The following is a 27,335-nucleotide window of genomic DNA, read 5'->3' as shown; positions in this document are numbered from 1 at the left end:
CACCTCCTCGAGGATCCAGGCTGTGACAAAGGGCAAAGTGCACCAGAGACCCTGGCCCCGACCCTGAGTTTGCTCCATCTGCCGGGCTGAGCCTGGGGAGAGATTCAAACCCACGTGTGGCTTTTCGTGGAAAGCGAAGGTTGCTTTCAGAATCAAATGCAGATGGCTTCCGCACTTATGAGAAGCGCCCGTGGGTCACACCTCCAGGTCGAGGGGGTCAGGTGGCGGGGCTCCAGGAAGGTCTGCTCTCTTTTCCAAGCGGTCAGAATCCACACTCAAAACATTGTCTTGGGGGCACCGGGGTGGCTCAGTCGGTTGAGCGTCTGACTTCAGCTCAGGTCATGATCTCATGGTTTTTGAGTTCGAGCCCCTGCGTCGGGCTCTCTGCTATCAGTGCAGAGCCCGCTTCGGATCCCCTGACCCCTCTCTCTGCCCCTGCCCCCACCCCCATGCTCTCTCAAAAAAACAAAAACAAACAAAAAACCTTTGTCTTCTACATTTCCTTTTCAGCTTTCCAAAGGAATGTTTCTTTCGCTGACATACAGTGTCATGATCTCTTTCATTACATTACATACCCATTTCGTCATGTTAGCACGAGGGCTCAGACCTGTGTCCCATTTGAGCCTAAGCCTTCATCCCTGCTAAAGCGACATCACCCGTTTTATTCCTTATCAACCTCCATGAGCAACCACTTGAGTCTCCCACCAGCCACCGTGTCATCAGAAATTTGGTTTCACAAGATTCCTGTGGTCCTGACAATTTATTGAAATAAAAGAACATACACCACCGACGTACAGAGCTTTTAAGACCCGTTCATACCCACCCCCTCGGTGGAAACTCACGTCCCTGGGAATGAGACGCGTCAGGCATGGTTTTCTAGATTTGCAGATGAGGACACCGACGCTCTTCAGTTTACAGATCAGGAAATGCTATGCACAGTGGGGTCAGAACTGGAACCAGGGGGGTCAGAACCGGGTTCTTGAAATACCCAGAATTCTTTCATGGTATGATGCTCTCTCTCCAATAAATAAGGGAACAAGATAAATAAATAAACCTTCCGAGGGAACCCTGAGGAACTCCTCAAGCTTCAGTGTGCAGAGGGAGTCATCAGATACCTGAGAACCTCTTGGTAGAGTGTGGTGGGGGAGCAGGGGCGGTTCTGGCTGGATTCTCTGAGCTGCTGTGTCTATTCTTAAGCTGCCACAGAAAGATGTAGGGCTGAGTGGTGACTCTTCGGGGGCGGCTGTCAGGCCTGTCACACCTCCCAGCTTCCTTGCCCATAGACTGTAAACTGGCTTTGAAGACAGAATCTTAACCCCGAGTGTGGGGAAGCAGGGCCCACAGCCGCCCCCTTTCTGGGCCCAGGGTCTGATGGTTCTCTCAGCGCGACACCGTGGACTTTTGCTAAATCTGTTAGTCCTCAGCGTGAGAAGGAAGCTGGTTCTCTGCAGACGTGGGTTCTACGGTCTGCCTCTTCCCAGCCCAGGCTCACACCGGGCCGGAGTCGCCCCCGAGGCCAGCTTGGTTAACGTCCAGTGGGGAGGGGCCCCCTGGAGACTGAGTCCTTATTCCAACTGTGGCTGGCCCCAGCGCACACAGCTGAACCCTGAGAGAGCAGTGACACGTCCTGTGGGCCTGTAGCTGGATGTTAGCAGTAAACCCAAGTGCAGGTCCCAACCCGGACCCTCTGGGGCAGGCGAGCTGGCGCCCAAGTCCACAGACAACCTGGAGGGCTGAGTTTTGACCAGTGACCGGTACAAATAGCCACGGCTTCTCCAGTGCTGTCAGCAAGATGGTGGAGGCCACAGGGTAGGGTAGTGAGTGGCTTGGACACGGGGGCTTCGTCCCCTTGTGGCTCCATAATGGTGGTTGGTAGACTGGCTGACCAGGGCAGATTCATCTGAAGATCTTCTGTGACAAGCTCCCTGCCTGGGAGGACTGCCAGTCTGGAAGATTCTCCGTGTGACCATCCTAGAGACCACACCTGATCCCCGGGTCCTCCTGTTTCCTCCTAGAAATGACCCTGCAGGGAGGCTCTGAAGCCCCCACCCTCCCAGCCCTGCATCCTGCTGGAGGCCCTAGCACATGGTTAGCCTGAGACAGAGGGCTGGGTCTGAACCGACTTCAGCTTGGTGCCCTCACCACAATAGCTGGCCTCACCACATTTCCAGAAAACCCTATGATTCCCCTGAGCAAAGACTCTTTTACAGTATAGGAAGAGCCCCTAGAAGGGAGGAGATCTCCTCCCTGCCCTTCCTGGTCCTGCCAGAGTCTCTGGGGCCCTGTCTGCATAACCGGCCAGTGCCATCTGGATACCCTGCAATAGTATAACAAGATAGCCTCTTTCTGCCCTGGGCACCTCAGGGAGCCCTGCTGGGCCTGGCGAGGGCTGGACCTCCGGAACTTGCAGAAGAGTGCTCACACTGGCCTCATGAGTCACTTCTGACCCCTGCGGCCCCTCCTCCTGGTCCAGGAAGGGCACGGCTGACATCAAAAGCATCCCCTTAGCCTGAGTCACTCATTCGAGTGCAGGCTGGAGATCAGAGGCAGAGTGACCAGGTTTGAGTCAAAGCGGTCCAGGAGACCACCTGGGGCTGCCATACAGTCCAGAGGGGCCAGGTCATGGGCCAAGTTGCAGTCAGATGCTCCTAGGTCCCTGGAGCTGGTCAAACCCAGAAGTGACCACTCCTCAGTTGGCCGACTCCACTGTCCGGTTGGGGTCCCTGATGCAGGGCGAGTCGTTCCTGGGTCCTGTTTCAAATAGCCCTTGGCCAGGGCCAGCGGGGGCCAGCCAGCCTCGGCATCCAGGCATGTCCTGAACTTGGGGCCGAGGCCATCTGTCGAGGCAGGCTCTTCCTCCAGGCAGCCTGCCGTGGTTGCACTCTCCTGTGTGCATCTGGTCTGCTTTAGGTAGCCCCGGAATGCCACTGAGGCTGGGTCTTCCTCCCCAGGCACCTCAGGCCCTGGGGGATTGACACGGCCCAAGTCTGAGACCCCCTGCACATCCCCAGGCTGCCCTTCTGAGTTTTGGGCTAGACCGAGGCCGCTGTCGTCCTGGCCCTGGCTGCCCTTTCTCACCCGCTGCTCCCAGTGGGGTCCGGTGCCAGGACTCAGGCTGGACTCCTGCAAGCAGATCCCGCTGTCTGTGCTGTTGCTGCTGCCCCCGCTGCGGCTGCTCTCCGGCTCCCGGGGCGCCCCCTTTCCCACAGTCCCCGCCGCCTGGGGGTGGGGGACCGGCAGGAGGAACTGGGACCCCTCATTCTGCAGGGATGACTTCGCACTGCCAAAGCCGCTGTCTGTGCTGCCATGCAGTTCCGAGTTCTTCAGCTCCGGGGACACTTTGGGGAAGGCCCCCTCGTCAAGGGGATGGATGGTGTCCTGGGGCTCTGGGCAGGGGAGCTGGAGGACCAAGTTGAACGGATGGGGCTTCCCGAAGACCTGGAGGGGAGAGGGCAGAGTGAGAAAAACAAGGGTCACCTGCAGCAACCCACTCCAGCGTTGCAGGTGAGGCCCCGGGTCCGGGAGGTGAGCCCAGGGAGGCTCCGCTCTAACCGAGGGGCCCCTGTGCTTTTTGTTGTCATTTCAGAACCGACCTTTCCTCTTAATGCAATTCTCAGTTTGGCTCAGGCCTGTGTGCTCACAGCCCGGGTGGAAAGGCAGGCGGGACAGGAGCCTGCAGGGAGTGGAGAATGTTCTCGGCTCCCTCGGCACTGCTTTCCACACCTGAGAGCAGGCCGGATTCCTTTAGATACATCTAGAAGTGAGTGCCAAACTTTTTTTGACGATGTCCCCAAGTAAGGAATGTGTTACAAAGTAACCCACCTACAAATAGCCCGTAAGCCTGTAACTCACGTTTAAATAACTGAAACCAGTTTCACAAGATAGTACTTACCATTACTAGCCGTGTACTTCGATCTACACTGCTACTCCATTCTATTCTATTCCTGTTTTAGTCTGTCCTACCTTTCCTGTCCCATCCTATCCATTATCCTAGCTTGTCCATTTCATTGTTTGAAAATGCTGGATGTGAGACACCAAGACTTGCACAAACACAGGTGGCTGCCACGTGGGGCGGTGGAACAGGCACAGAACTAGTGGCTGAGGAGGACCTGCTCCCCATTAATTGCCGGGAGTCCCAGGGAAAGTCACTTAACCCCTCTCCCCCTTGCTGTTCTGTCTCGGTCACACTGGGGTTCTTTCTGCCCTGGAACGCATCAGCTCAGTGCTCTCAGGGCCTTTGCACATGCTGTGCCCTGTGGTCGGAACACTCTTCTCTCAGCGCTTTCTACGGCTGTGTCCTCCTTAACACTCAGGTCTCCGCTCAGCTCAGTTCTCCCCAGAGAGGCCTTCCTGATCATCCTGGCTAGAGCAGTGCTCCACACGGTCTCTGCATTAACCTAGTTTTTAAAAAAATTTTAAGTGTATTCATTTTGAGAGTGAGAGGGGGAGGGGCAGAGAGAGAGAGAGGGAAAGAGAGAATCCCTAGCAAGCTCTACACTGATAGTATGGAGCCTGATGCAGGGTTCGAACTCATGAAATGTGAGATCATGACCTGAGTTGAAACCAAGAGTCAGACTCTTGACCGACTGAGCCACCCAGGCGCCCCAGCATTAACCTAGTTTACTTCTTTCTAGTACTTGGTTCCTGGAATTATTTTTTAGTTTATTTTCCGCCCCCTGCCAAGACCCACGATACACACTACCCACACCCAGCAGAATACAAACACCTTGAGGGCAGGACCTGCCTAGTTTTGTTTGCCACAATGTTCCCGGCGCTTAAGCTGAGCTGGCACATACTGGGCACTCATAAGGTCTGCTGACTGACTGACGGACCCACTGTTGCACATCTGCCCTAATTCCCTTTGTAAGTTTTGACTCCAGCGCGACTCTTACTGGCTGAGTTCCTATTGCTATCCTGTAGGTTGGCGATTAAGGACAGCTGTTTCTAGAACCAGACTCCATGGCCCAAATCCCAGCTCTGCCTTTGCCAGCCGTGTTACCTTGGCTCAATTATTTGTCCTCTCTGTGCTTTGGTGTCTTGCCTGTCAAATGGCAATAGGGACGGTACCTGTCTGGTCATGTTGCAGTTAATGCATGGAGAACGCTTTGAACTGTGCCTGGTACATAGAAGGCACTCGGTGAATGTTCGGTGAATCGAATTTTATGCTCCCATCTCTAAGGAAGTGTTGTTTCTCCATTTCCTAGAGGAGGAAATGGAACCTCAGAGAAGTTAAATGACACGCCCAAAGTCACAGCAGCAAAGGACAGACCTGGGATCTGTACTCTGCTGGCCTGATTTGAAATCCCCCTTTGTCCAAAGATCAGATCAAAACAGCTAATGAGTGGGACTAAGCAAGTGAGTGTGAAGGTGCTAGAAGGTGCCAGAAGTTATTGGTAGAGTTCGTAATGGCCACGATCATTTGATGAAGGGAACTGGGTTGCCTTTATCTTGAGGAGGCAAGGAGAGCTCAATTCTGTGATCCAGATGTCACAGAGGAGCAAAACCCCAGAGGTTGCTTGTCCTCTCCTTTGGCATTTTGGATCTGTGTCGATTTCACTGGGTCGCATTAGAGTTAAAAGAATATATATACGTCAGCTGCCCCAACAGGCTGTGATCAAGCCCCTTGGGACCAGGGGCCACTGCCGGTTTGTTCATCTCTTCCTGGACGCCCGTCCTGATGCCCAGCTAGGAATCCCCGCTGCAGTTACCAGGACCACTCCTCCCCCACCCCTCTGCTTTCCGGTTATCCAGCCCGAAGGGCAGCCGCCATGAGGCACTCACCTCTAAACCTCCCCCATCCCAGCCCCAGGCCCTGCGTATCGGATATGCTCCAAGTACCTGTTAAACAGGCCAGTGCATACACGTTTATAGAACTGAATCTCCCCAGAGTACAGAGAAGGAACTGTGAGTTACATACTTCAGTTAGACACAAGGGAGAACTTTTTAGTCTCCTAAGGTACCCAGGGCACAGGACCACCGTCCTCTGCTTCCTGGACAAGGCTCTAAGTAGGGCAGGCAGTTGCTTCTCTCCCTGCCTCCCCACTTCCTGGAGTTCTTACTCAAAATAATTCCAGAGGACCTGTGTCTCTCTTCTTATTTTTCCCAGAAATCCTGGGATCCCTCTGAGTGGGGGGATACCCTTCCAGCGGTGGCCTTTCCTAGGGCCCCTGGCTCCCTGATGGGGGGGCTGGTCCTCCCCAGCACAGCCCACGGCTATCACAGTGATGGCGGCTGGGGGGGGGGGGGCCACAAGCTCTGGAGCAGCCTGAATCCCAGGCGGGACAGGCGGGACAGTTTGGAAATGCTGGCTTACTAGCCGTTGCTGGCACTGTAGCAAGACGAGACGCTCTGGAAGAGGGTCAGAGACCCTGGCCGTGACCTCCTCGGCATTACCACCCGCTCTGCTCTCTGCCACTCTGGTGGCAGCACTAGGTGGGTGCTTCTAGGCCTGAGTTCTTCCTCTTCCGGAGCACTCGTCATCACCAGCCGGTAGGTGGGGGCAAAGACTGGGCTTCGGCCTGACTCTTCCTGGCCCTGTGACCCCTGTGCGTGGAAGTCACTCTATGCCTCCCCATAGGGGAAGATAAAATGAGGATAATACCTGCCTCAGAGGTACTAATAGTAAATAGTAACAAAAACACCTTGGGGGTTGGGACTACTCAGTATGTATCTTATCGGGGCTATTAGAAGATAATGTTCTCAGCACCGGGCTCTGCATGTAAGCCCTGCCTCTGTCCCCGTGGTCCCTGAGGAAGGTGCCTGCTGATAACGTCAGGGCTGAGGGAACGGACCGTCTGGGGGGAGCCTGCTGCCTCCTGGAGCCCTGGTGCGGCTAGGGAGGATGGGATAGTGGCCCCTCCTGGAGACTCACCAGGACGGTAGGCAGCTTCCTCTGGCGTCGCACGTACAGCTGGAGGGCCAGGCAGTAGGCCAGGGCTCCGCAGAGCAGCAGGACGAAGGTGAAGAAGATGATGAGGTTGGTCACGGTGAAATCTGTAGGCCCAGAGAGATGTGTCTGTGGCCCGGCAGTGTGGGACGCTGGAGGGGTGGCTCCCGGGAGCCACCGAGTGCGGGGCCCAGGTGATCCCCCAGGCTTCCTCTAGGCTATACAGCTAGATGTTTCTGGATTCTTGAGAATCCCTGCCCGGCCTTCCAACCTCTGTCCTGAAGGATTCCCTCACTAGGCACACTGACTCGGCTTCCGGCTTTGCGCTCGATTCACGCTACGGCACGTGGAACGGTGGGGCAGGGTGGTACAGCGGGTGGGAGTGGAGGCTTTGGGAGCAGCCAGACCTGGGCTAAGTCCCAGCTCCAGCACTCACCAGCCGTGAGGGTATGGACAAATTACACAGCCTCTCTGAGCCTCCGTTTCCCCACATAAGGTGACTGTGAAGGACACAGCACCTGCGGAGAGCCTGGCTTCAGCAGCTGTGGCAGGGGGCAGCTCAGTTCGGCTTCCTCGGAGGGGGAGGCAGGGTTAGAAGGCCCTCTGTGCCCAGCTCCAAGGAAGGACGGCTGAGGAATGTAACAAACGGGAAAGACCATAGGTGGCGGAGGTAGGCTGGGGTGGGGGTGGGTTCTTGGGAAGCACGGCTGTGCTCACGTGGAAGCAGCAGCAGAAGCAAGAGGCCTGGCTTTGCCACCATGTCCTAGAAAGTTGTTTATACCCACAGAGCCTCAGTTCCGGCGTCTCTAAAATGGGGACAATAGGAGCTCACCCACAGGGCCGTGGGGAGGAGCGCCCGTGGCATTGGCAGCCCTCAACCGATGCTTTTCGGGTTGTGTGAGGCCCTTCCTGCCTCCCTCCCCACCCGGACAGCAGCCCTGGCCGCAGACTCACACTGTGGGGTAAGCACAATGCACTCTTCCTTGGACCACAGCCCCCTGTTCACTCGGGAGGCCACAGATGGCTTCACCTTGACACAGAATTCTCCCAGTTCTCCAGGAGGTGAGAGGCTGAAGGTTTCACGGTTTATCTTCTGCTTTATGAACTGAAACGAAAACAACACAGCCATAAACAAAATATCCCTGGCTCATGGGCTGCGGGAGCCGAGAGCTGGGGAGCCGTCAGAGGTGCTCCAGGCCGACCTTTCTTCAGTGTCCTTTCTCAAGCATCACGAACCCGCTATCATCAATGCAGCCCAAGAGCTCTGTGATTAACATGATTTATCTCGTACTAAAAGAGAAGTGGAACATTTTACGGGACACTGAGGACCTTTCTAGAAGGGGCTGGAATCAAATGGCGGAAAGAGCCTCCTCTTTCCTGGCAGATTCCAGATATCCCACATACGGGGTGTCCATGGGCAATCACATAGCCTCTCGGAGCCTCATTTCCCCACTTTCAAAAGGGAGTAAAATATCCACCTGCAAGGGTGTCGGAACTAACAGCTATCAGATGTGTGGCATGGTGCCTGGTGCTAGCAGGCAGGGTCCTCCCTGCCACCTGGCAGGTGCATCTTAACCGAGGGCTTCTCAACTCCCTTCCCCGCCCCATGACCGCCCTCCGCTCTGCCAGCAGAGTCCCCCACGGGTGCACAAAAGGTGCTGCCGGCCCGGGGTGACAGGGAGCCCAGGGACTGAGGCCCTGAGGAAGTCCATACCGTAGAGTTCCCCGGCACCTTGCGCAGCTTAATCTCATACTCTCGGAAGTGTTGGAAGATGCTTTCGTAAGTGTCGCCTGTAGGGGCGATCCCGGGCCTGGGGAGCTGGATCCGCCCGAGGATGATGCCGTTGTCCACCTGTAGCTTCACGCTGACCATCAGAGTCACTGAGGGGGGAGGCAAAATCATGAGGCCGGCGGGGTGGGGAGGGCCTGGGTGCCCCACCCGTGCTTGGCCTCTAGAGTCCAGCTTTACCCACCCTAAAACCTGGGCCACTGGTTTGCAACCCAGCAGAACATCAGGACTTCCTGGGGGCTACATTAAAAATGTAGATGCCCCAGGCCCACTCAAGACACAGTGAATCTGAAGTTTTGAAACTGGGCCCTGGAAACTTATTTTATTTTATTTTATTTTATTTTATTTTATTTTTTTAATGTTTATTTATTTTTGGGACAGAGACAGAGCATGAACGGGGGAGGGGCAGAGAGAGAGGGAGACACAGAATCGGAAGCAGGCTCCAGGCTCTGAGCCATCAGCCCAGAGCCCGACGCGGGGCTCGAACTCCCGGACCGCGAGATCGTGACCTGGCTGAAGTCGGATGCTTAACCGACTGCGCCACCCAGGCGCCCCTGGAAACATTTATTTTAAACACACTGCCCGGGTAATATTTCTGCAGCCAGCCGAACACTGGCCTGCGGGCCGGCGTTTGGGAGCCAGTGACCTCAACGACCATTGGTTCTGGCTCTGAATTTTGGAGAGTGGGCTCACCACACACACAGAGTATATGGTCAGTTCCAATTTGCCGAATAGAAGGATCCCATCAAGTTTGGGGCTTACCCTTTTATCTCTAGAAAGAGAGACCCCCACTCTTCATCAGCATCTCCCTGCCTCAAAGCCTCACACCCTGACCCCTGGGAATTCAGCCTGAAGCAGGTGAGGACTAGATCTAAGTCTGCCTACTGTTTGCTGCCCCATGCTGAGAGCTTATGGATTCACTTCCTCTTCCAGAACTCGATAAGTACACAGGTCTGGCCCTTGTGACTCAGCTGCTCCAACTCGCCCCAAGACTTCTCTTCTGTAGGATAAACAACTCCAGTTCCCTTTTAAATCTTGAACAACTTGGCTATTTTCATCTAAATCTTCCCCCAAAGTCCTGACTAGTTGTTTGGGCAACGCGGTGCCCGGCCAGGAAGCCCGGCTGGATGGCCAGCTACGGGAGCAGAGTAGAGTTCTAGACTAGAGTTTCTGGCAGGAAGGGACCCCCAAAGCCATATTCCAGGTCCAGGGGAGTTTCGAAAAGCACCTTCATCCAGGGAGAAGCGGGTGTTGGTGTTGGTCCAGTTGGAGTACCGGTTTCCAGCCATTGCCCGGACCCTGGCTTTGTAGCTATTGTCGTGGTACAGGTCCAGGGTCATAATAGTGAGATCACAGGACAGCACCAGGGTCTGGTTACAGCTGGGGGTGGACTCCCAGGAGTCTCTTCCATACCTGGGGAGATATCCGGATCAGAGCATCAGTAGGGAAATTTGTGCTCAAACCTACCTCCTTTAAGAGGAAAGCAAGGGGCCCGGGGAGAGAGCTCAACGATGGTCCAGCCCTCAGGGCATTTTCTCTGGCCCAGGGCATCTAACTGCAAGAATCTCTCTCTTGGTTCTGGAACCGCATACCAATTTCTCTTAGATTGGAACATCTAACGGACTTCCCCTTCCTCCAGGAAGCCTTGCTACCTACTGCCACACGGCCTCATTTCTCCTTTCTCCCGACTACATTTGCAGTCCTTTGGGCTTTTACTTGTTTTCCGACCATATTATGGATGCACTTCCTGTTTTTCCAGTAAGATGGAAAAAACCTTGAGGGTAAAGGCAACACCTTGGCCTTTTCACCCCAGAGCTCCCGGCGCACTGCTCAACGCACGAGACTCAAATCAGTACTCGTCAACTGATGGATATGCACCAGGGTCCTTCCGGGAGTCACTTCAATGACAAGACCGATTTATCTTCCCGTGCCGGGAAAGTGCAAGGCGATGGGTCCACCCCCTCCCGCGCCCACCTCTCTCCTTTCTCCATCTCCCCTTTCCATACCTCAGAAGCTCCACTTCATAGTAGGTGCTTTCTGACTGATTCGGGATGGGAGTCCAGTGGAGGATATGGGAGAAAAATTCTGCTTCAAACCACACAGATGGAGGGCTGGGAAGTTCTGTTCCTGGGGCAAAGAGTGTGGATATCAGAGCTGGTGGAGCCCGCCTCCCGGGGATAATGATGCTGACGGTGGCCATCAATCTCACAGCCTCCATTTATTGAGTCCTTTGAGCTGAGCACTCTGCTAAGTACTTTTTCTATGTTGTGTCAGTTAATTATCCCGGCAGCCCTCCAGGGTAGGCATCTATTACTCCAATTTTACGGAAAGGTTAGGTGACTTGCCCAAGGCCCATGGAGTGAGTGAGGGTCAGGGTGAATCCAGATGGGTCTGATTCCAGAGCTAGTGTTGTGTCCTTAAATTGCTGTCCTGTGCTGTCCGTGATTGGAAGCAGGAGCGGAGGCTGAGAAGCGTCAAGCTGAGTCGGATGTTATCTCAGCAGGGAAGGCACAGGCTGAGGGCTAAGGTATGTGTGTCTGCAATGGGCTCTCAGATGAGCTAGTCCCTGGCTCTGCCCGATCCTTGTCCCTGTTCCGGCCTCATCCCCAGGCCTGCTCCCATCCCCATAGCTGGTCCCCATCCTGGCTCCAGCCCCAGCCCTCCTCTCTGCAGTTCTTGGGGGTACACAGATGTCCTGCTTGTTGGCATCTGTTTCTCTTCACAGCTCTCCTGGGCAGTCCCAAGCTGTGTGCTTGCCCCATTCCCCCGCTTCTAGAAGGGCTTTAGGCTGGCTGACAGACAGAACGAAGCAGTTTTGGTTCTACACAGGGCTGACGGCATTTCCACCCAGAGCCAGCACCCTTGGCTCCACGGCGAGATACTCAACACCACAGCCGAACTCCCATCTTCCGCCCTTGCTCCTCCCATTCACCAGGGGGAAACTCCAACTTCAGGAGGCCTCAAATGAACTTGCCAGTGTGACTTGGGCAAATTACTTAACTTCACCAGACCTCTCATTTGTAAGAATGTAATAAATACACCTATGCTGAGAGTCTTGCCAGTCAAGGGCAATGAGGTAGGTCAAGGCCAATACCCAGTCAATCCCTCTTCTCTCCTCCTTGATCCCTTAATGTCTCTCAGTCTGCCAGCCACTCTCCCAGGCTTCCTTTGTTCTCTAATTTCTCACCATCTCTAGTAATACTTCTTCTAGAGTTGACATTCGCACTGAGTATATTTCCCCTGTCCCTTTCTTTCTTTCTTACAATGTCTTTGATCCTCAAGGCGGTGTTTCGATTTCAGAACATTGGATGGAAAGTGAAAAATGCAGCGGGTCTCTGTGGTGTTTGGGCTGCGCGTCCCCGACTCAGTTCTCGATCATGTGAACGGCTGCCTGCATGTTTTACTTTGTATTTTGGTGTAGACGCGGTTTCAGTCCCTGCTCTCCCTGCCGCCACCTCGCTGCCCTTTCATTCTCTCTCCAGGCTTGCCTCGGCTCCCCTGCAGAAACTTTCCGGGATAGCTGGCTGGGTTAGAAGATTGAGCTAAGGGGTAGGAGGAGGTAGGGGGAGGCGGGTGGCAGTGGGAGCACGTTAGGGGCTAAAGAAGAAGCAGGGGGTGATCAGCTGGAGCCACAGGTGACAGTGAGGGGAAAGGGCTGGGATGAGCCAGGGCATGGCACGGGGAAGAAACAGGTTAAGTGGACCTCTAAGGGAAGGTGGAGTCGGATGGGGAATCGAAGTCATTCCCCAGGGTGGGGAAGCAGTCTTAGCTGGCCGAGAACAACAACAAAAAAGGCCAAGGCTAAATTTCTGATCGGCCTGGAAGTGGATGGACGATAAGCCGGGCGCGGGGGTGTTATCTGACTTCTCTATCCACCCCCTTACCCCCCATCCATTTAATGCTCTTACACTTCCACAACGGGGAGCCTAAGACTCAGGCTTGCCGGAATGAGGGAGCTTCGGGGGGGGGGGGTGTTGGACAATGGACTCCCCTCTCCCCAGAGGGACAGCCAGACGGGGTTCCCCGTGGAGCGCACAACTTTAATGCAGGGGCGACGAAAGGCGGGGGTCGCGTGCGGACACGCACACAGCCCAGCCGGGCGAGCGCGGAGCGGGCAGGGGAGGGCCGGGCTGCGATCCTTACCGTGCGCGCCGGAGCAGAGGCGCAGGCTGAGGAGCACCGCCAGCGGCACTACCAGGCGCGGCAGCATCCTGGGCGCGCCGCATCCTCCGGGGGCCGGAGCCGGGCTGCGCGCGTCCAGCCGCGATTCCGCGGCTCTGCCTCTGAGAGCTCGGGCTGGCGGGCTGCCCCGCCCGCACTCAGCCAGGCTGCGTCAGAGGGGCGGGGCCCCGAGACGCCCCGCCCCCTCCCCCCGAGGCCGCGCCTCCGGATGCTCGCGCGGGCAGCTGCCCACCGCCCTGAGCCCACAGCTTTGCGCTCCCCGCCCACTCGGGTGGGGAGGATGCGGGGGTGGGGGAGTGGGCGGGCACAGGGCTGTCCCGGGGAGGGGACGCGGTTCCGGCGACCCTTCCCCGCTTCCCAGCCCTCCACTCCCGGTTTCCAAGGCCGGCCAGTGCGATCGCGTTAAAGCAAGCCCGGGCAGTCTGGGCGGGGGTGCGGAAGGTGGGGTGAGGGTGTCAGAGCTGATTTTGCGGGATGGACAAACAGGGTTGGGATTGGAGCTGTGGCCAAGGCCAGGCGCTCGCTCGGAGCTGGGGAAGGGAGGAGAGTGCCCCAGGCGCTCAGGCAACATTGTTAGGACACGTGTGTCACTCTCGATGTGGCCCTAGTGCCTGGGTGTAGGGTTATAAGCCAAGCCAGCGGTAAAATAGTTTGGGAGGGGTGTCCAAGGCCTCCTTCAGCTGCTTTTGGCTTCTGTCGCTTGCCTGAAATCTCACATTTAGAGCCTTTCTTTTCTTTTCTTTTCTTTTCTTTTCTTTTCTCTTTTCTCTTTTCTTTTCTTTTCTTTTCTTTTCTCCTCTTCTCTTTCTCTCTCTCTCTCTCTCTCTCTCTCTCTCTCTCTCTCTCTCTTCCTTCCTGCCTTCCTGCCTTCCTATAAAACTCCTGGGGGACTGGGTAGCATATTGTCCGTTACTCATGCTTCGGTATCACTTGACTCAAACGAGACTTCACTCCAGGTGCACTGAAGATGTGAGAGCATGGGAGACAAACTTGTCCACTTCACTTTGGTTGTGCGCTGACACCTGCTTAAGAGCATGTGGGTGTCTTGGGGAGGGAGTCCTCTTCTGGGCTGAGGGTCTACTGTAGGGCTAGTAAGACCTCACTTTTTGATGATGATTAGTGAAGGTCAGGGATGCCCCACCTATGTGGCTAGTGGAGAGTGGTATAGGGAGGCAGGACACGGCGTCAGTCAGAGAGCCACCCTAAGGGGACCGCTCTTGTTGCCACACCCTCAGATCAGCTGGGAGAAAGAGTTCCAGGGTTTGTAATGTGTGAGAATGTTTTCTGCACTCTCTGTTGCCCAACTGGAAGATTAAGTGGCCAAAAGTATCCAGGCATGACCCAAGGGGTGTGGCTGCCTTCTGAAATGACTTTTCAGTTCCCACTGACCTTTTGAAGGAGGAGTACACGACAGTTTCTTGTTGAGCTTGTCTTTACTTACTTTTTTTTTTTCAGTTATAAGAGTTTAAAAGTCTTACCCCATTGCCATTGTGAGGGAGGGTCAGGATTCTTAATTCATTCACATGACAATTTTTTTCTGTACACTCAGTTTGGGCCAGATCCTGTATTAAAGCTGAGGATAAAATGGTGATCAGAACAAGGTCCCTTCCCCCAAGAACTTTACAATTTAGCTAGAGATGGAAAATAAACAGAGATTTTAATATGCCATGGGAAGTGTTCTGGGAAGGAAGTATAGGCCAAAGTGGGTACACAGGAAACGGGCACTCAACCATAACTTGGAGTAGAGGATAGGGAACACTTCCTGGAGGAGGTGACATCTAAGCTATACTTGAGGGATTTGTAGGAGGTAGCTAGCTGGGTTGAAGAGCAGATATGGAGGATGTTCCAGACAGAGGGCAGTGTCCACTTAGAGATGGGGGAACATGGCGCTTTTGAAGAACCTTGTAAAATGCGTAAGTCAGCTTTCCTGTTTTAAGATGAGAGTCACCATGGCTGACATAGATTAATGTTTTGCTCAGGCAGAGCCTGCATTTGAATACAGGCTATCCCCATGTGTCCTGCTGCCCCATAGCACTGAGAACAGGAATTAGGTCAGACATATGATTACCATATCTTTTCTTTTTTTAATGTTTATTTATTTTTGAGGGAGGGAGGGAGGGAGAGAGAGAGAGAGAGAGAGAGAGAGAGAGATACAGAATCCAAAGGAGGCTCTAGGCTCTGGGCTGTCAGCACAGAGCCCGTCGTGGGACTCGAACTCATGAGCTGAGAGATCATGACCTGAGCTGAAGTCAGACGCTTAACCGACTGAGCCACCCAGGCGCCCCACCATACCTTTTTTTTTTTTTTTTTTAAAGAAATTCATGTGTTTGTTTTGGTTTGTATGCAGTTATGTATTCTTGGTGTTCTGCTCTAAGGTTCTGCTATTCATAGCAACTAGATTTCCTGCTTCCCTTGCAGTTAGGTGGAATATGTGACTGGGTTTTAACCAATGTAAAGTTGAATTGATGGGTGCCACTTCCTGGCCTGGCCTGTAACTTTCCCTTTGTTATTCTGTCAGCTCGCTGGAAGGGGTCCGGTGGAGGATTCCAAGGGGGTGGAAGGAACCTGGGTCCCTGAACCACGTCTCAGAGGAAAACGATTCGGTAAAAGACGCCCAAACTGTGTGAGCCTGTGACTGGAGCGAGGAGTGAATTCTTGTCGTATCTAGTTACTGAGATTTGGGGATTTTTGTTACGCCGTCTGGCGTTGGCTATCCTGGTTCATGCACAGACGTTGTCTCGTTGAATCCTGACTGCCACTCTACGAGATTGGCTTCGTTACCCGTGTTGTAGAGACGGAGTGGTGAGGTCTGAGACTAAGTCGCTTGTCTGTATCACTCAGCCGGTGAGTGGCAGGCTACAGCCCAGGTCTCTCCAGAACTCATGCTTCCAACACTGTGTAAACAACGCCATTTCCTATCTTGGAAGAGCTGTTGGGGAAGACAAATGTGTGGTGAGTTGAGAGAGAGAGAGAGAGGGTGGGGGGAGGAGGAACAGCTCAGGGCTGAGGGTTGTGGGTGGAGGGAGTGTGGTGAAGCCCCAGAAAAGCTGTGGGCGGAGCTGGGTAGGGATCGTGTCCCCATGGCCACACTGGGAAAGTTTTAGGGCAAATTTTGAGCTCTGGATGGTTCCATTGTCTCATTTTCGCTTTACTTCATCTTGGTCTTCGGGATGACGCTTCTCAATGGGCATCCCTGGGGGGGAGGGTGGACATCTGGGAGGGTAGGAAGCCCATGTTCAGTTGTGGTTATAGGCAGAACTTGCAGTTTCTGTCCCTGACTAGTGACTAGGGAAGTTCCAGGCCTTGTGATTGCTGTGTCAGAGCCACCCATAACAGAGAGCGCCCTAGAGGGAACAGACCCCGAGAAGCAGACAGAGGGAAGGAGACTGCCTGAGGACACTTGGTAGTCATTGGGTCGAGGACAGCCACAGAGGTGAGGTGAAGGGGCCACCGAAGAAGAGGAAACTCAGAGCATGGAGGTGACCCCCTGAGGGATTTGCTAGTTAATGGCAGAATCAAAACCCTGGTCTTCAGATTGAGGTTCAAGTCTCTTTCCCTGACATTCCACAGCAGCTAAGCTTGTGGAACACTAGGAAGCCTACAGCAGAGTGTCTTGCCCATCAGCCTAGAGGAAAGAGGAAGATATATATGTGTATATATATGCGTACACGTATATATGTGTATGTATATACATTTAAGCTTATGTATTTATTTTTGAGAGGGGGGGAGGGACAGAGAGAGAGTGAGAACATCCCAAGCGGGCTCCTTGCTGTCGTCACAGAGCCCAATGTGGGGCCTGAGCTCATGATCCATGAGATCGTGACCTGTGCCGAAATCAAGAGTCGGACGCTTAACAGATTGAGCCACCCAGGAGCCCCAAGAGGAAGAAATATTGATTTACCAGTTGAGGAACCTCTCCTGCTAATTCCCTTGAATCAGCAGAATTGGAGCAAAGAGCTTTCTCACGCCTGCAACCTCACGCCGGGACATTGTGCTTGGTCAGTGCCCAAGGTTCACAAGGCTCCTGGGAGAAGACTGTGGGTCTTGGAAACTGGAGACCCAGTTCTAGCTCCGGCTCGGCCATGGCCGGCCGTGTACCTTTGGGCCAGTGCTTTCACCTCTGTTAGCCACTGACAAGACTGGAATCATTGTAACCCTTCCTGGGCTGTTGTAAGGCCGGATGCAAAGCGTGCTGACAATTGTCAGAGGTTCCCCAGATGACAGGGGGTGTGGTTGTTAGAAATATTCAGCAGAAAGGCCTCATACTGGCCAGAGGGAGCCAGTCCTTTTTCTGGGTCTGCATGCACTTGATTTTCCTCCAGGCTGTATATGGTGCTGAGTCCCACCCCACTCTAGGGACTGGGGCCTTTGATTGTACTTGGGACCTCTCCCCGGCCAGTGACGTTTAAGGCAATCCTCTTATCAGGGAGGGAGAGGTCCTAGTCCACTGTCATTGCTTTGTGAACTTGGGGTGCAGCAGGTTAAGAACAGAGCATTGACAAAAATACCCCATGTCATTTCAAGAGGCAGCTGGGTATTCGTTCCGTGGCCCAGATGACCTTGATTTCTCCGGTTGTTAGGGGTGTCATTTCCCTTTAATTCTGAAATTAACAGCAGCCTGAGCTCCCATCCCACGAATGTAGGAAGTCTACCTGCTCTTGGATTCTCATTCCTGGATCACTTGTGGAGTTCTCCAGGGAAGCCTCACATGCCCGGAGCCATCGGGGGACCTCACAGCTCAGCTCTCAGTGCCTCACAGTGGTGGCCTCTGGGCTGAGGCTTCTCACTTCGTGCGTGGACATAGTGCCCATAGCATTCTTCTTTTAAAAAAATTTTGTTTTAAACATTTATTCATTTTTGAGAGACAGAGATAGCACGCGAGTGGGAGAGGGGCAGAGAGCTAGGGAGACAGACTCTGAAGCAGGCTCCAGGCTCCGAGCTGTCAGCACAGAGCCCGACGCAGGGCTCGAACTCACAAACCGAGAGATCGCGACCTGAGCTGAAGACGGACACTTAACCGACTGAGCCATCCAGACGCCCCTTGCATATTTCTTTACATCTGCCTTAGTCTTAAATAACAGTACAGGTGAGACAGTAGCTGTGTGGCCTCAGGTGGTGGTGGCATGTCAGGCCCAGTCCAGGGCCTTGCCACAGTCATTCCTCCTTGGGTGGGGGTGGGGGTGGGGTCGGGGTGAAGACCAGATCTGCCTGCTTCTCCTGCCCTTGTCTGGGCTCCCGGTCCTCTGCAAGTAATACCGGGAGAAAGAACAATGATTTTACAGGTATTGGACAGGACAGCCCAGACTCAGACTTGGGGAGGACCATTTCTCTAACTTTGCAGGGCCATGGTTCTGCGAAGGAGATACGCAGTTGACATTGCCCAAAAATACCTAGAACACTTCACCCGAGACACCCGCCTTGGACCCACGGCTGATGTCCAGGGCTTTGCCCAAAATGAGGGACGTGCACTTACTTTACATTGACGTGACCCAGGAGGTTCACCCAGGACAGAGGGAGGCTCCCACCTAAAGACAATCTTAATGCCTACTTTGCGGTATAGAAACTGCCTGTATCTCCTTGCGTTACGGTATTTAGTTTCAAGTATTTTAGTTTTTCCTCCAAGGTTTTATTTATATAACAGTTAGTTAACATACAGTATAATCGTTTCAGGTGGAGAATCAAGCGATTCATCACTTCGTTCATCACCCAGTGCTCATCCCAACCAGCGCCCTCCTTAATACCCATCACCCATTTAGCCCACCCCCTTGCCCACCTCCCTTCCAGCAACCCTCGGCTTGTAATTTCAAGTATTTAAAGGTTTGTGTCCCACTACGTCTCTGCTGGCAGCAATCGCGTGATGGGAAGACCCAAGACAGGGGTTCAAAGATCCAGTCGTTAGCTGTCGTCTGTGACTGGGTCTCAGGTCTCAGATTTCTTAGCTGTAGAATGAGGATGATACCTCTTCATTGAGATGCTGACACAGGAATAATGTAAGCAAACATTTTTAGGTGCCCTCCACTAGGCACTGTGGGGTACAAAAATTAGTCAAACACTGTCCTTATCAGATGTATGGACTTTCAGGGGATTTAAACCTGTAATAAATAACTCTGATATATTATCAGAAGGACCAGCTTAGATAGATAGTGTTTTGTCAAATCCAAGGTGTAATACGCATGTAGGATATTGGTATTGTTTTTATCTATCTATCTATCTATCTATCTATCTATCTATCTATCTATCTGTTGGATCAGGTCATCTATCTATCTATCTATCTATCTATCTATCTATCATCTATCTATTGGATCAGGTTATCTATCTATCTATCTATTGATCTATCTATCTATCTATCTATCTATTGGATCAGGTCTCCTGTCTCTCTTTCTCTCTATCAGATCAGGTTTCCTATCTATCTATCTATCTATCTATCTATCTATCTATCTATCTATCTATTGGATCAGGTCTCCTCTCTCTCTCTCTCTCTCTCTCTCTCTATCAGATCAGGTCTTCTATCTATCTATCTATCTATCTATCTATCTATCTATCTATCTATCTATCGGATCAGGTCTCCTATCTCTCTATCAGATCAGGTATCCTATCTATCTATCTATCTATCGGACTAGGTCATCTATCTATCTATCTAATCTATCTACCTACCTACCTACCTACCTATCTATCGGATCAGGTCTTCTATCTATCTATCTATCTATCTATCTATCTATTGGATCAGGTCTCCTATCTCTCTCTCTCTCTCTCTATCAGATCAGGTCTTCTATCTATCTATTTATCTATCTATCTGATCAGGTCTCCTATCTATCAGATCAGGTCTATCTATCTATCTATCTATCTATCTATCTATCTATCTATTGGACCAGGTCATCTATCTATCTATCTATCTATCTATCTATCTATCTATCTATCTAATCTATCTACCTACCTACCTACCTACCTACCTACCTACCTACCTACCTACCTATTTATTGGATCAGGTCTCCTATCTATCATCCATCTATCTATCTATCGATCGGTCGATCGATCGATCTATCTATCTATCTGATCAAGTCTCCTTTTTGTTCACTGCCAGTCCAAGCATACCTTGATCAGCTCACAACCCCAAACCGTCTCCTCCCAGTCCCTCATATCTTGAGATTCCGATGTCCCCATAGAATCCTGAAATCCTTGTATGGAGGTCAATTCATCTGCCCACAGCTTCTGTCCCAGGTGATATTAGAAACACAGTCTTTCCTCTTTCACAGAATTGGCAACGAGTACAAGAAATGGTAACTAGAGGCCGGCCGGGGATACTGAGTGGTGAGTGTGCACACATGTCCGGCAGATGGGTGTGTGGGAGGGGGTCACGGAAGAGGGAAGCTACGGTCCTAGGGAAGTTCTTATAATTTATAAGAAAATGAAAGTCAGAGAGGAAGAGCTCGTTTAGACAATGGCAGATTCACACCTCACCCTCAGATTCATTTTGTGGCCATCTGACCTTTTGGGACATAAGAACGAGTGAGTTGATGCTTTTTGCACCTTCTTCCAAGCTCTTTTTCATAAGCCAACTGTGGGTGACTAATGCGGAGGGATCCTGCCGGCCTCTCTCATGTCCAGTAGCCAACATCCTTCCTGCCTGCACTACCCTGCCCTTCCCTCCTGCCCCCAGCCCCTGCTCCCAGGACACCGAAGAACCCCACGTGGAAAATTCTCAGGACCTGCGAGAGGAAAATTAGCATTTCTTCTGCAGCTTTTTTTTAGCATTCTCGGGTATGGCACGCTTGTTTTTACATTTCTTAAAGCTTTGGTTTGGTCAATAAATTTCTAACGCACAAAAATCCCTTGATCGAGTGATAGATGTTCAGAAATATATACCATTTTTATTGTAACTTTGATGCACGGTATGAATTCCACATAGGTGACTCATGCTTCGTGGTACAAATTTGTAGAAATCCCAGTTTTAGAAGGCTGGAGGAAACAAATGCTCTGAGGTTCATGAAATTCTCATCAGCGGTCACTACTTGCTTTATAAATTATCAGAAGGGTTTCCACGTAAGTCCTGGGTGTTTGTGCACCCACTGGTCCCAGCAGAGGCTCCCTGTTCAACCACATAATGAGATACTTCTGGCTGTCAGTCCAGTAGCCTCTTTCTGTTACACTGTGTTCTTGAGCTCAGGACTTTATTCTTTCCCCTTGCCCATTTAATTTTCCTTCCCCAGTCCAACTGTGGTCACTGCATATTAAGGCCTAAGTCAGTAACTCAGCTCTTCTGATGTCCCACTTGATGACAAATCCATAAGTGCCACACCTTCCTCACGGCCCTTGTCCCTCGTGGGTCAGTAGCTCAAATCTGCTAACATCCATTGAGTACTTGCTTTGTGTCAGCCACTGTGCTAAGCACTGGGGTACAAAAATGGAAAAGGTATGGTGTTTGCCTTGGAAGCTGTTTAGCTGGAGAGAGAGGAGGTAAGGACACCTGGCACGCATTACCGTGCCAAGCTAGTGTGCTGCCATTACTTCCCCTGATCCTAGACGATGCAGTCTTTCCCCCTTGACACGAGGGGAAACCGAGTCTCAGGTTATATGGTTTTCCCAAGGTCATGCAGCCAATGGTACAGCCCGGGTCTGTGTGACTCCTCCACCATGTTCCTCCTCCTCTCCCCGCCTACCCCTGCCAGCCACAGACAAAAAGCAGCAGATGGGACGATTCCAGCTACAGGCCCAGCTGGGGGCCGCCAGGCAAGGAGCCAGGTTGGAGCCTGCTGGCGGGAGTCCGGGGCCCCTGTGGCTCCACACGTCCGTCCCCGTGAGAGACCTGGAACCGGAAGCAGCCAGGGTGGGGTCTGTAATGACTCTGCGGTGCCCCTTGGGCCCCCTGGGTATGACAATGACTAGGAATGGTAAGAAAGGCTCCGATTTGTGGCGAGGGGTGGGGAGGTGCCTGGGTGGCTCAGTCGGTTAAGTGTCCCAACTTTGGCTCAGGTCATGATCTCACGGTTCCTGGGTTTGAGCCCTGCGTGGGGCTCTGTGCTGACAGCTGGGAGCCTGGAACCTGTTTCAGATTCTGTGTCTCCCTGTCTCTCTCTGCCTCTCCCCTGCCCTCGCTCACTCTCTCTCTCCCTCCCTCTCTCTCTCAAAAAGAAATAAACATTAAAAACAAAGAAAGGCTCCGATGGGGTCTGTGTTTGGCACTGAGAGGTGGCTGGGCGGACGGCTTCCAAAGCAAAGGCTTTCTTATCCTGCTCCCTGCCAGCTGTTCCCACCCGCACCTCTCCATTTGCCCCAGAGAAAGGCCCTCTGAGAATGTTTATTCATTCGGCAAATAGTTATTGACCACCTACCATGTGCCAGGCCTACTTTTAGGCAAAGTAGCCTGAACTCCTGCCACATAGAGTATTCATGCCGGGGGGGAGGCGGGGGAGGAGACTTGTAAATAACTAATAAGTTAGATACATATGTAGTATGTCAGACGGTGGTCGGTGCTACAGGGAACAATTAAATAAGGAAGGGGTAGAGGGAATGGGGTGAGGGATCGCAGTTTAAATAGGGTGATCAGGGAAGGCCTCATCCGGTAGGTGACGTGTGAACGAGGACCTAAAGCAGGGGGGGAATGAGACGCGTGGATATGCGGATGGAGAGCATTTCAGGCAGAGGGACAACAAGTGCAAAGACCCTGGGGTGGGGGTGTAAATGGCAGTGTTTGGGCAAGGCCAGTGTGGGGCTGGAGGCCAGGGAGTGAGGCTCGCCTGGCTGTAGGTTGGCTCTTCTATGGGGGTCATGGCCAGGGGGTGGGGTGGGGGGCATGAGGCCAAGGAAGGACTTGAGAACTCTCAGCCTCTCCCACTTCCGCTTGAGAATATTCATTGGGGAAGGGGAGGGGAGGCATGAACACGGGGCTCCTCTTCGGCAGTTGTGGCCCTGGCTGCAGCATCTGAGTAAAATCCACTCCCCCTACCCACTCACACTCCAGCCTTTTGTGCTACCCTCTCCTCTCCTTCTTCTTGATTACCCCCTTTCTTTTTTCATCTCCCTCCCCCCAATCTGAAGTGTCTGCTCATGGAGGGGGTTAGTGGAGGAGGGCCGGGGGGTCACAGTGAAGAGGCAGGTCAAGCTTGGGAGGTGTATCAGTTTCTGGGGGCCGCTGTAACACATTAGCCCACATGTGGTGGCTGACAACAACAGAAATGTGTTCTCTGACGGTTCCGGAGGCCAGGAGTCCGAAATCAGCTTCCCCAGGTTGAGATCAAGGTGCTGGGCCGGGCCTTCCTCCCTCCTGGGGCTCTAGGGGAGAATCCTTCCTATCATAAAAATTTCTTTTTTTTTTTTTTTAAAGTTGATTTATTTTTGACAGAGAGAGACAGAGCATGAGCGGGGGAGGGGCAGAGAGAGAGGGAGACATAGGATCTGAAGCAGGCTCCAGGCTCCGAGCTGTTAGCACAGAGCGCAATGCGGGGCTCGAACTCACAGACTGCGAGATCGTGACCTGAGCCGAAGTCAGACACTCAACCGACTGAGCCACTCAGGTGCCCCATCACAAAAATTTCTTAAGAACTTCAATGTGATGGCATTTAGGTCCCTCCCTGATAATCCAGGATAATCTCCTTGCCTCAAGAGCCTTTATTTATTTATTTGTTTATCTATTTATTATTTTTATATTTTTTAATTTACATCCAAGTTAGCATATAGCGCAACTGTGATTTCAGGAGTAGATTCCTTAGTGCCCTTCCCCATTTAGCCCATCCCCCTCCCACAGCCCCTCCCGTAACCCTCAGTTTGTTCTCCATATTTATGAGTCTCTTCTGTTTTGTCCCCTTTCCTGTTTTTATATTATTTTTGTTTCCCTTCCCTTATGTTCATCTGTCTTGTGTCTTAAGGTCTTCATATGAGTGAAGTCATATGATATTTATCTTTCTCTGATTAATTTCACTTTGAGTAATACCCTCTAGTTCCATCCACGTAGTTGCATATGGCAAGATTTCATTTTTTTTTGATTGCTGAGAAATGCTCTGTTGTATGTATGTGTGTATATATATACACATACATATATATATATATATATATATATATATATATATACCACATCTTGGATCAAGAGCATTTATTTAATCACAGCTGCAAAGATCCTGTTTCCATAGAAGGTAACATTCACAGGTTCCGGGGGTTAGGACCTGGCTGCCTTCTGGGGAGCCATTTTCCATCCTAATCACAGAGGGTGATTCGTTTCTATGTTAATTCAGTCATTCCTGTATCCAACATATGATTATTGAGCATTCACGCAATACCGTACACTGCAGGATGCAAGGAATGTACGATAAACAAACTCCCTTCTGGAGTTTGTGGATTAGAAGGGGGCATGGATGTTAATCCAATAATCACCCAAATAAGATGGAAGCTTGCCACTGTGGTAAGTGCTAGGAGGGTCTGTGATTGACCCTTGACTTGGTGAGAAAGACCCAAGAAAGCTTCCATGAGGAGGTGCTGCTTGAGTGGGGAATCTGAGGGCCAAGTTGGGGTAACTGATAAACAGGGGAGGGAAGAGTGTTCTAGCAGAAGAGACATGGCAGAGTTGGGTGCCACCAGCACTGGTGGGATGTGCTGGGCTTGGGGCGGAGCCCGTGGGAAGAGGGATATGGGTTTCAGGGGCTGTGTGGCAGTCAGTATTCTATGTCACCTCCCCACACTTTACCCCAATCCTAGCCCATGGCCACTACTCGGTATCCAGGGGCCCTGCCCCACTGCTCTGCCTTCACGCCCCATCTTTCCATTTCCTGCCCAATATGGCGTGTGGTTTAGCAAGGAAACCCCCTGAGTGAGTGTTGGGCAGACCTTTGAGCTTTGGTCAAGCCTACCGTGTGGCAGCCATCGTGTCAGAAGTTACGGGGAATAGGATGAGAAAAATGACATTATTCTGGTCCTCGAGGCAAGATAGTGGAGGGTGGAGGGGCAGGCACACTGGGGCTTATGTGCTGAGTAGTCTGTTGACCTGGGTTGAATCTCACTTCTGCCACTTACAGGCTTGTGTGGTCTTGGGAGAATGACACCCCTCTGTGTCTCCGTCCCTTTCAGGAGCACCTAACACAAGTCAAGAAACATTTAGTGTGGCTCCACTCTGTGCTTAGGCGGTAGGCCCAGAGCTGGCAAGCCTCGGAGGTCTGTCTGCCTAGAAGCAGAACCCTAAGGTTTCTAGTTTCCTCTCCCGGGACTCCGGCTCCAGTCCTGCTGTCCGGAGTGCTTGATCCAAATGGATTCTCAAGGCACGTGACACCAAGGGGTTCTTACACCGGACCCCACACCAGGCACGGAGCTCCAGGCGATGGCAGTTAGAAGAGACGCGTGTTCTGGGAGTGTGGACCCATCCGGCCTTGTTTCTGCTGTCTCCTGCCTCCTGCAGAGCATCCAACAGTGTCTGCAGAGAACCTTGTCTGACGACACTAGGCATTCTAGTCTTCCTGAATGACCCCCAACTTTGCGGAGCACTGTTGTAACCAACAATTCTCACCTGCCTCTTTATCAGCCACTGTTGCCAGCTGCCTCTACGTGTTTGTTTGTTTGTTTCTTTTCTCTTCCTTTCTTTTTTTCTGCTTTTGTGATGGCAGTGGCCCAGGTCTCTTCCAGCAAATCACTTGTGCGAAAAGCCCAAGGCGGGGGTCGCACAACCTGCCAACTGGCTGTACTGTTTGGCAAATGACTTTACATCTCTAAGCCTCCATTTCTACGGTCAAGTGAGAATCTAAATCCCTACCTTGTCATCCTTTGAGGGCTTTTGTCCAAATTGGATGCGATTCTGCCCCCGAGTCCTGTCTTTACCCCCATTGTGGTGCCCAATATGAGACCTAGGGGTAAGGGTGAGGGGGAATAAAACCTTGAGCATTGAGGGATCGAATTCTCCAGAACTGGCCGGGTCTTTTATTCAGTGATACCCTCCTCCTGGGGCCGTTGTGGGGGCAGGTGGCTTAACTGCCCAGAAATTATCTTGTCTGGTTTCTTTTCCAACCATAGTGGCTTTTATGTCTTCAACTCCCTCCTTGCTCTCTCGCCTTTTAACATCTGGGTGGGGGATTTTGTTCAGAGTGTGAAACAGGCTTCTGACGCTCTCAGGTCTTCTTGGGTGTGAGGTGTTCTTTTTGTCCTTTGGCAGGGGGGGATCTTGCTGTGTGAGCAGCGGTGACCCCCTCGGTCCCTGGGGCTGCTCTCGTGGTCAGGATCTTGCCATCTGTGATCAAGCACTCAGGCAACCAGGGGGGAATCGTGTGGGACTTGATTCTGGGGTGGGCTCTGGGGCAAGCCAACATGAGCGCCCACTGACTACACAACCAGGTCCAGCAGGGGAGAGAGGACAGGGAACCTCAGAGAAAGGCTGGGAAACGTGTGAATGAGAAGATTCGGAACAGGGCTCACCCAGCAGAACAGGATCTGGATGAGCCAAGAGTGTCTGGAGAATGCACTCCATTTTTACCGTGTGGCGTGAAAAGCACGCAGAAGAATACGATGGGGTTCTCGAGTAGAGGAACTCTCTGAGTCTCAGTTTCTCTGGCCATGAAATGGATCTGATAGTATTCACTGCATGAGGTTACTGTAGGGATGAAGCGAAATAAGATACACAAAAGATGCCCAGGTTAGTGCACCACACGTAGTAAGTGTCCAACAAATGTTAGAATTGGGAAGATTCAGTTCAGGTTGGAATGGTGCTCTGGCTGATAGCAACAACAGACTCTGCATAAAATGTGAGCAATCTCAACCGGGAGAAGAGATGTATCTCCTATGTGGAAGAATTCAAAATCATTTAGGTAGACACTTCAGCCTCACTTGAGGGGTGAGCATCTACTCCCCACTCCCCAAGTGTGGGCTGCACATACCGACTTCCTTCCAAAAGGGACAGTATGGATGGGGGGGTGGGTGGGGTGGGGGGGGAGAGTAGCTCTTCAGAGGAGAAACCCGACAAACACGATCTCAGCCAGGTGATCAAGGTCAATATCAGCAGAGGTCACACCTGCCCCTGATATCAGATGATGAGAATAGCACTTAACCTCTGTGATCTTCCTCCCCCAAACGTATAATTCCAGCACAGTCATGAGAAAAGCATCAAATTCCAATGGTGGGGGGTGTGGTGCTCCGGGCTGAGAACAGATGGGTGGGATTACTGGTCTGGGTCCCTGCCCATGGGAGGCTGTAGGATGGGTTGTGCGGTTGTCTGGGGTTCTCTAGCTTCCTAGACGGGTGGTACTGGGTATCTTACTCGGTAGGTGGGGCTACAAGTGAGCTACCCTGTCCTGGCCACGTGGCAGAAGGGACCCAAGACCTGCGTGGCTTTTTTGGGAATCCAAATCAGGCAAGACTGTGTGCTGAGTTCTCTGGCCAGATGGGGTCACTGGTTTTGCTCTGCAGATGGAAAGAGCCACTGGCCAGTTCTCCATTCAAGTGCCGCTCTAATCGGGGCCACAGGGCAGACTACGGACATTCCCAGGAACTCTGAATGGGTTTCCTGCCCAG

General features: G+C 52.3%; 1 protein-coding gene across 2 annotated transcripts; it reads right to left on the bottom strand.

Annotated features, from left to right (window-relative positions):
- Nucleotides 1-741: 741 nt before the first annotated feature.
- IL10RA (interleukin 10 receptor subunit alpha) lies at nucleotides 742-12,979 on the bottom strand. 2 transcript variants are annotated; one of them, XM_047823386.1, is made up of 7 exons: nucleotides 12,819-12,979; nucleotides 10,682-10,802; nucleotides 9,904-10,088; nucleotides 8,601-8,767; nucleotides 7,841-7,991; nucleotides 6,872-6,993; nucleotides 742-3,438 (listed from the first exon to the last, which is right to left on the bottom strand). In XM_047823386.1, the coding sequence occupies exons 1-7, from the start codon at nucleotides 12,883-12,885 to the stop codon at nucleotides 2,515-2,517; spliced, it is 1,737 nt and encodes a 578-aa protein (XP_047679342.1). In that variant the 5' UTR covers nucleotides 12,886-12,979; the 3' UTR covers nucleotides 742-2,514. The 2 variants fall into 2 exon arrangements, with proteins under 2 accessions (XP_047679342.1, XP_047679343.1); XM_047823387.1 differs by having other exon boundaries at nucleotides 10,682-10,796; nucleotides 12,819-12,973.
- Nucleotides 12,980-27,335: the final 14,356 nt, after the last annotated feature.

The sequence above is a fragment of the Prionailurus viverrinus genome, chromosome D1 (genome assembly GCF_022837055.1).
Source record: "Prionailurus viverrinus isolate Anna chromosome D1, UM_Priviv_1.0, whole genome shotgun sequence".
In the NCBI taxonomy this organism is placed as follows: domain Eukaryota; kingdom Metazoa; phylum Chordata; class Mammalia; order Carnivora; family Felidae; genus Prionailurus; species Prionailurus viverrinus.
Note: the sequence above shows the minus strand (reverse complement) of the source record. Positions and strands in the feature narration are given on the sequence as shown.

Coding starts and splice junctions, on each gene's coding strand:
- IL10RA (XM_047823386.1), bottom strand. CDS start 12,885: ATGCTGCCGCGCCTGGTAGTGCCGCTGGCGGTGCTCCTCAGCCTGCGC. Junction 10,089..10,681: donor TATGAAGTGGAGCTTCTGAG/GTATGGAAAGGG, acceptor ATATCTCCCCAG/GTATGGAAGAGACTCCTGGG. Junction 6,994..7,840: donor CATTGTGCTTACCCCACAGT/GTGAGTCTGCGG, acceptor CTGGGCCTACAG/ATTTCACCGTGACCAACCTC.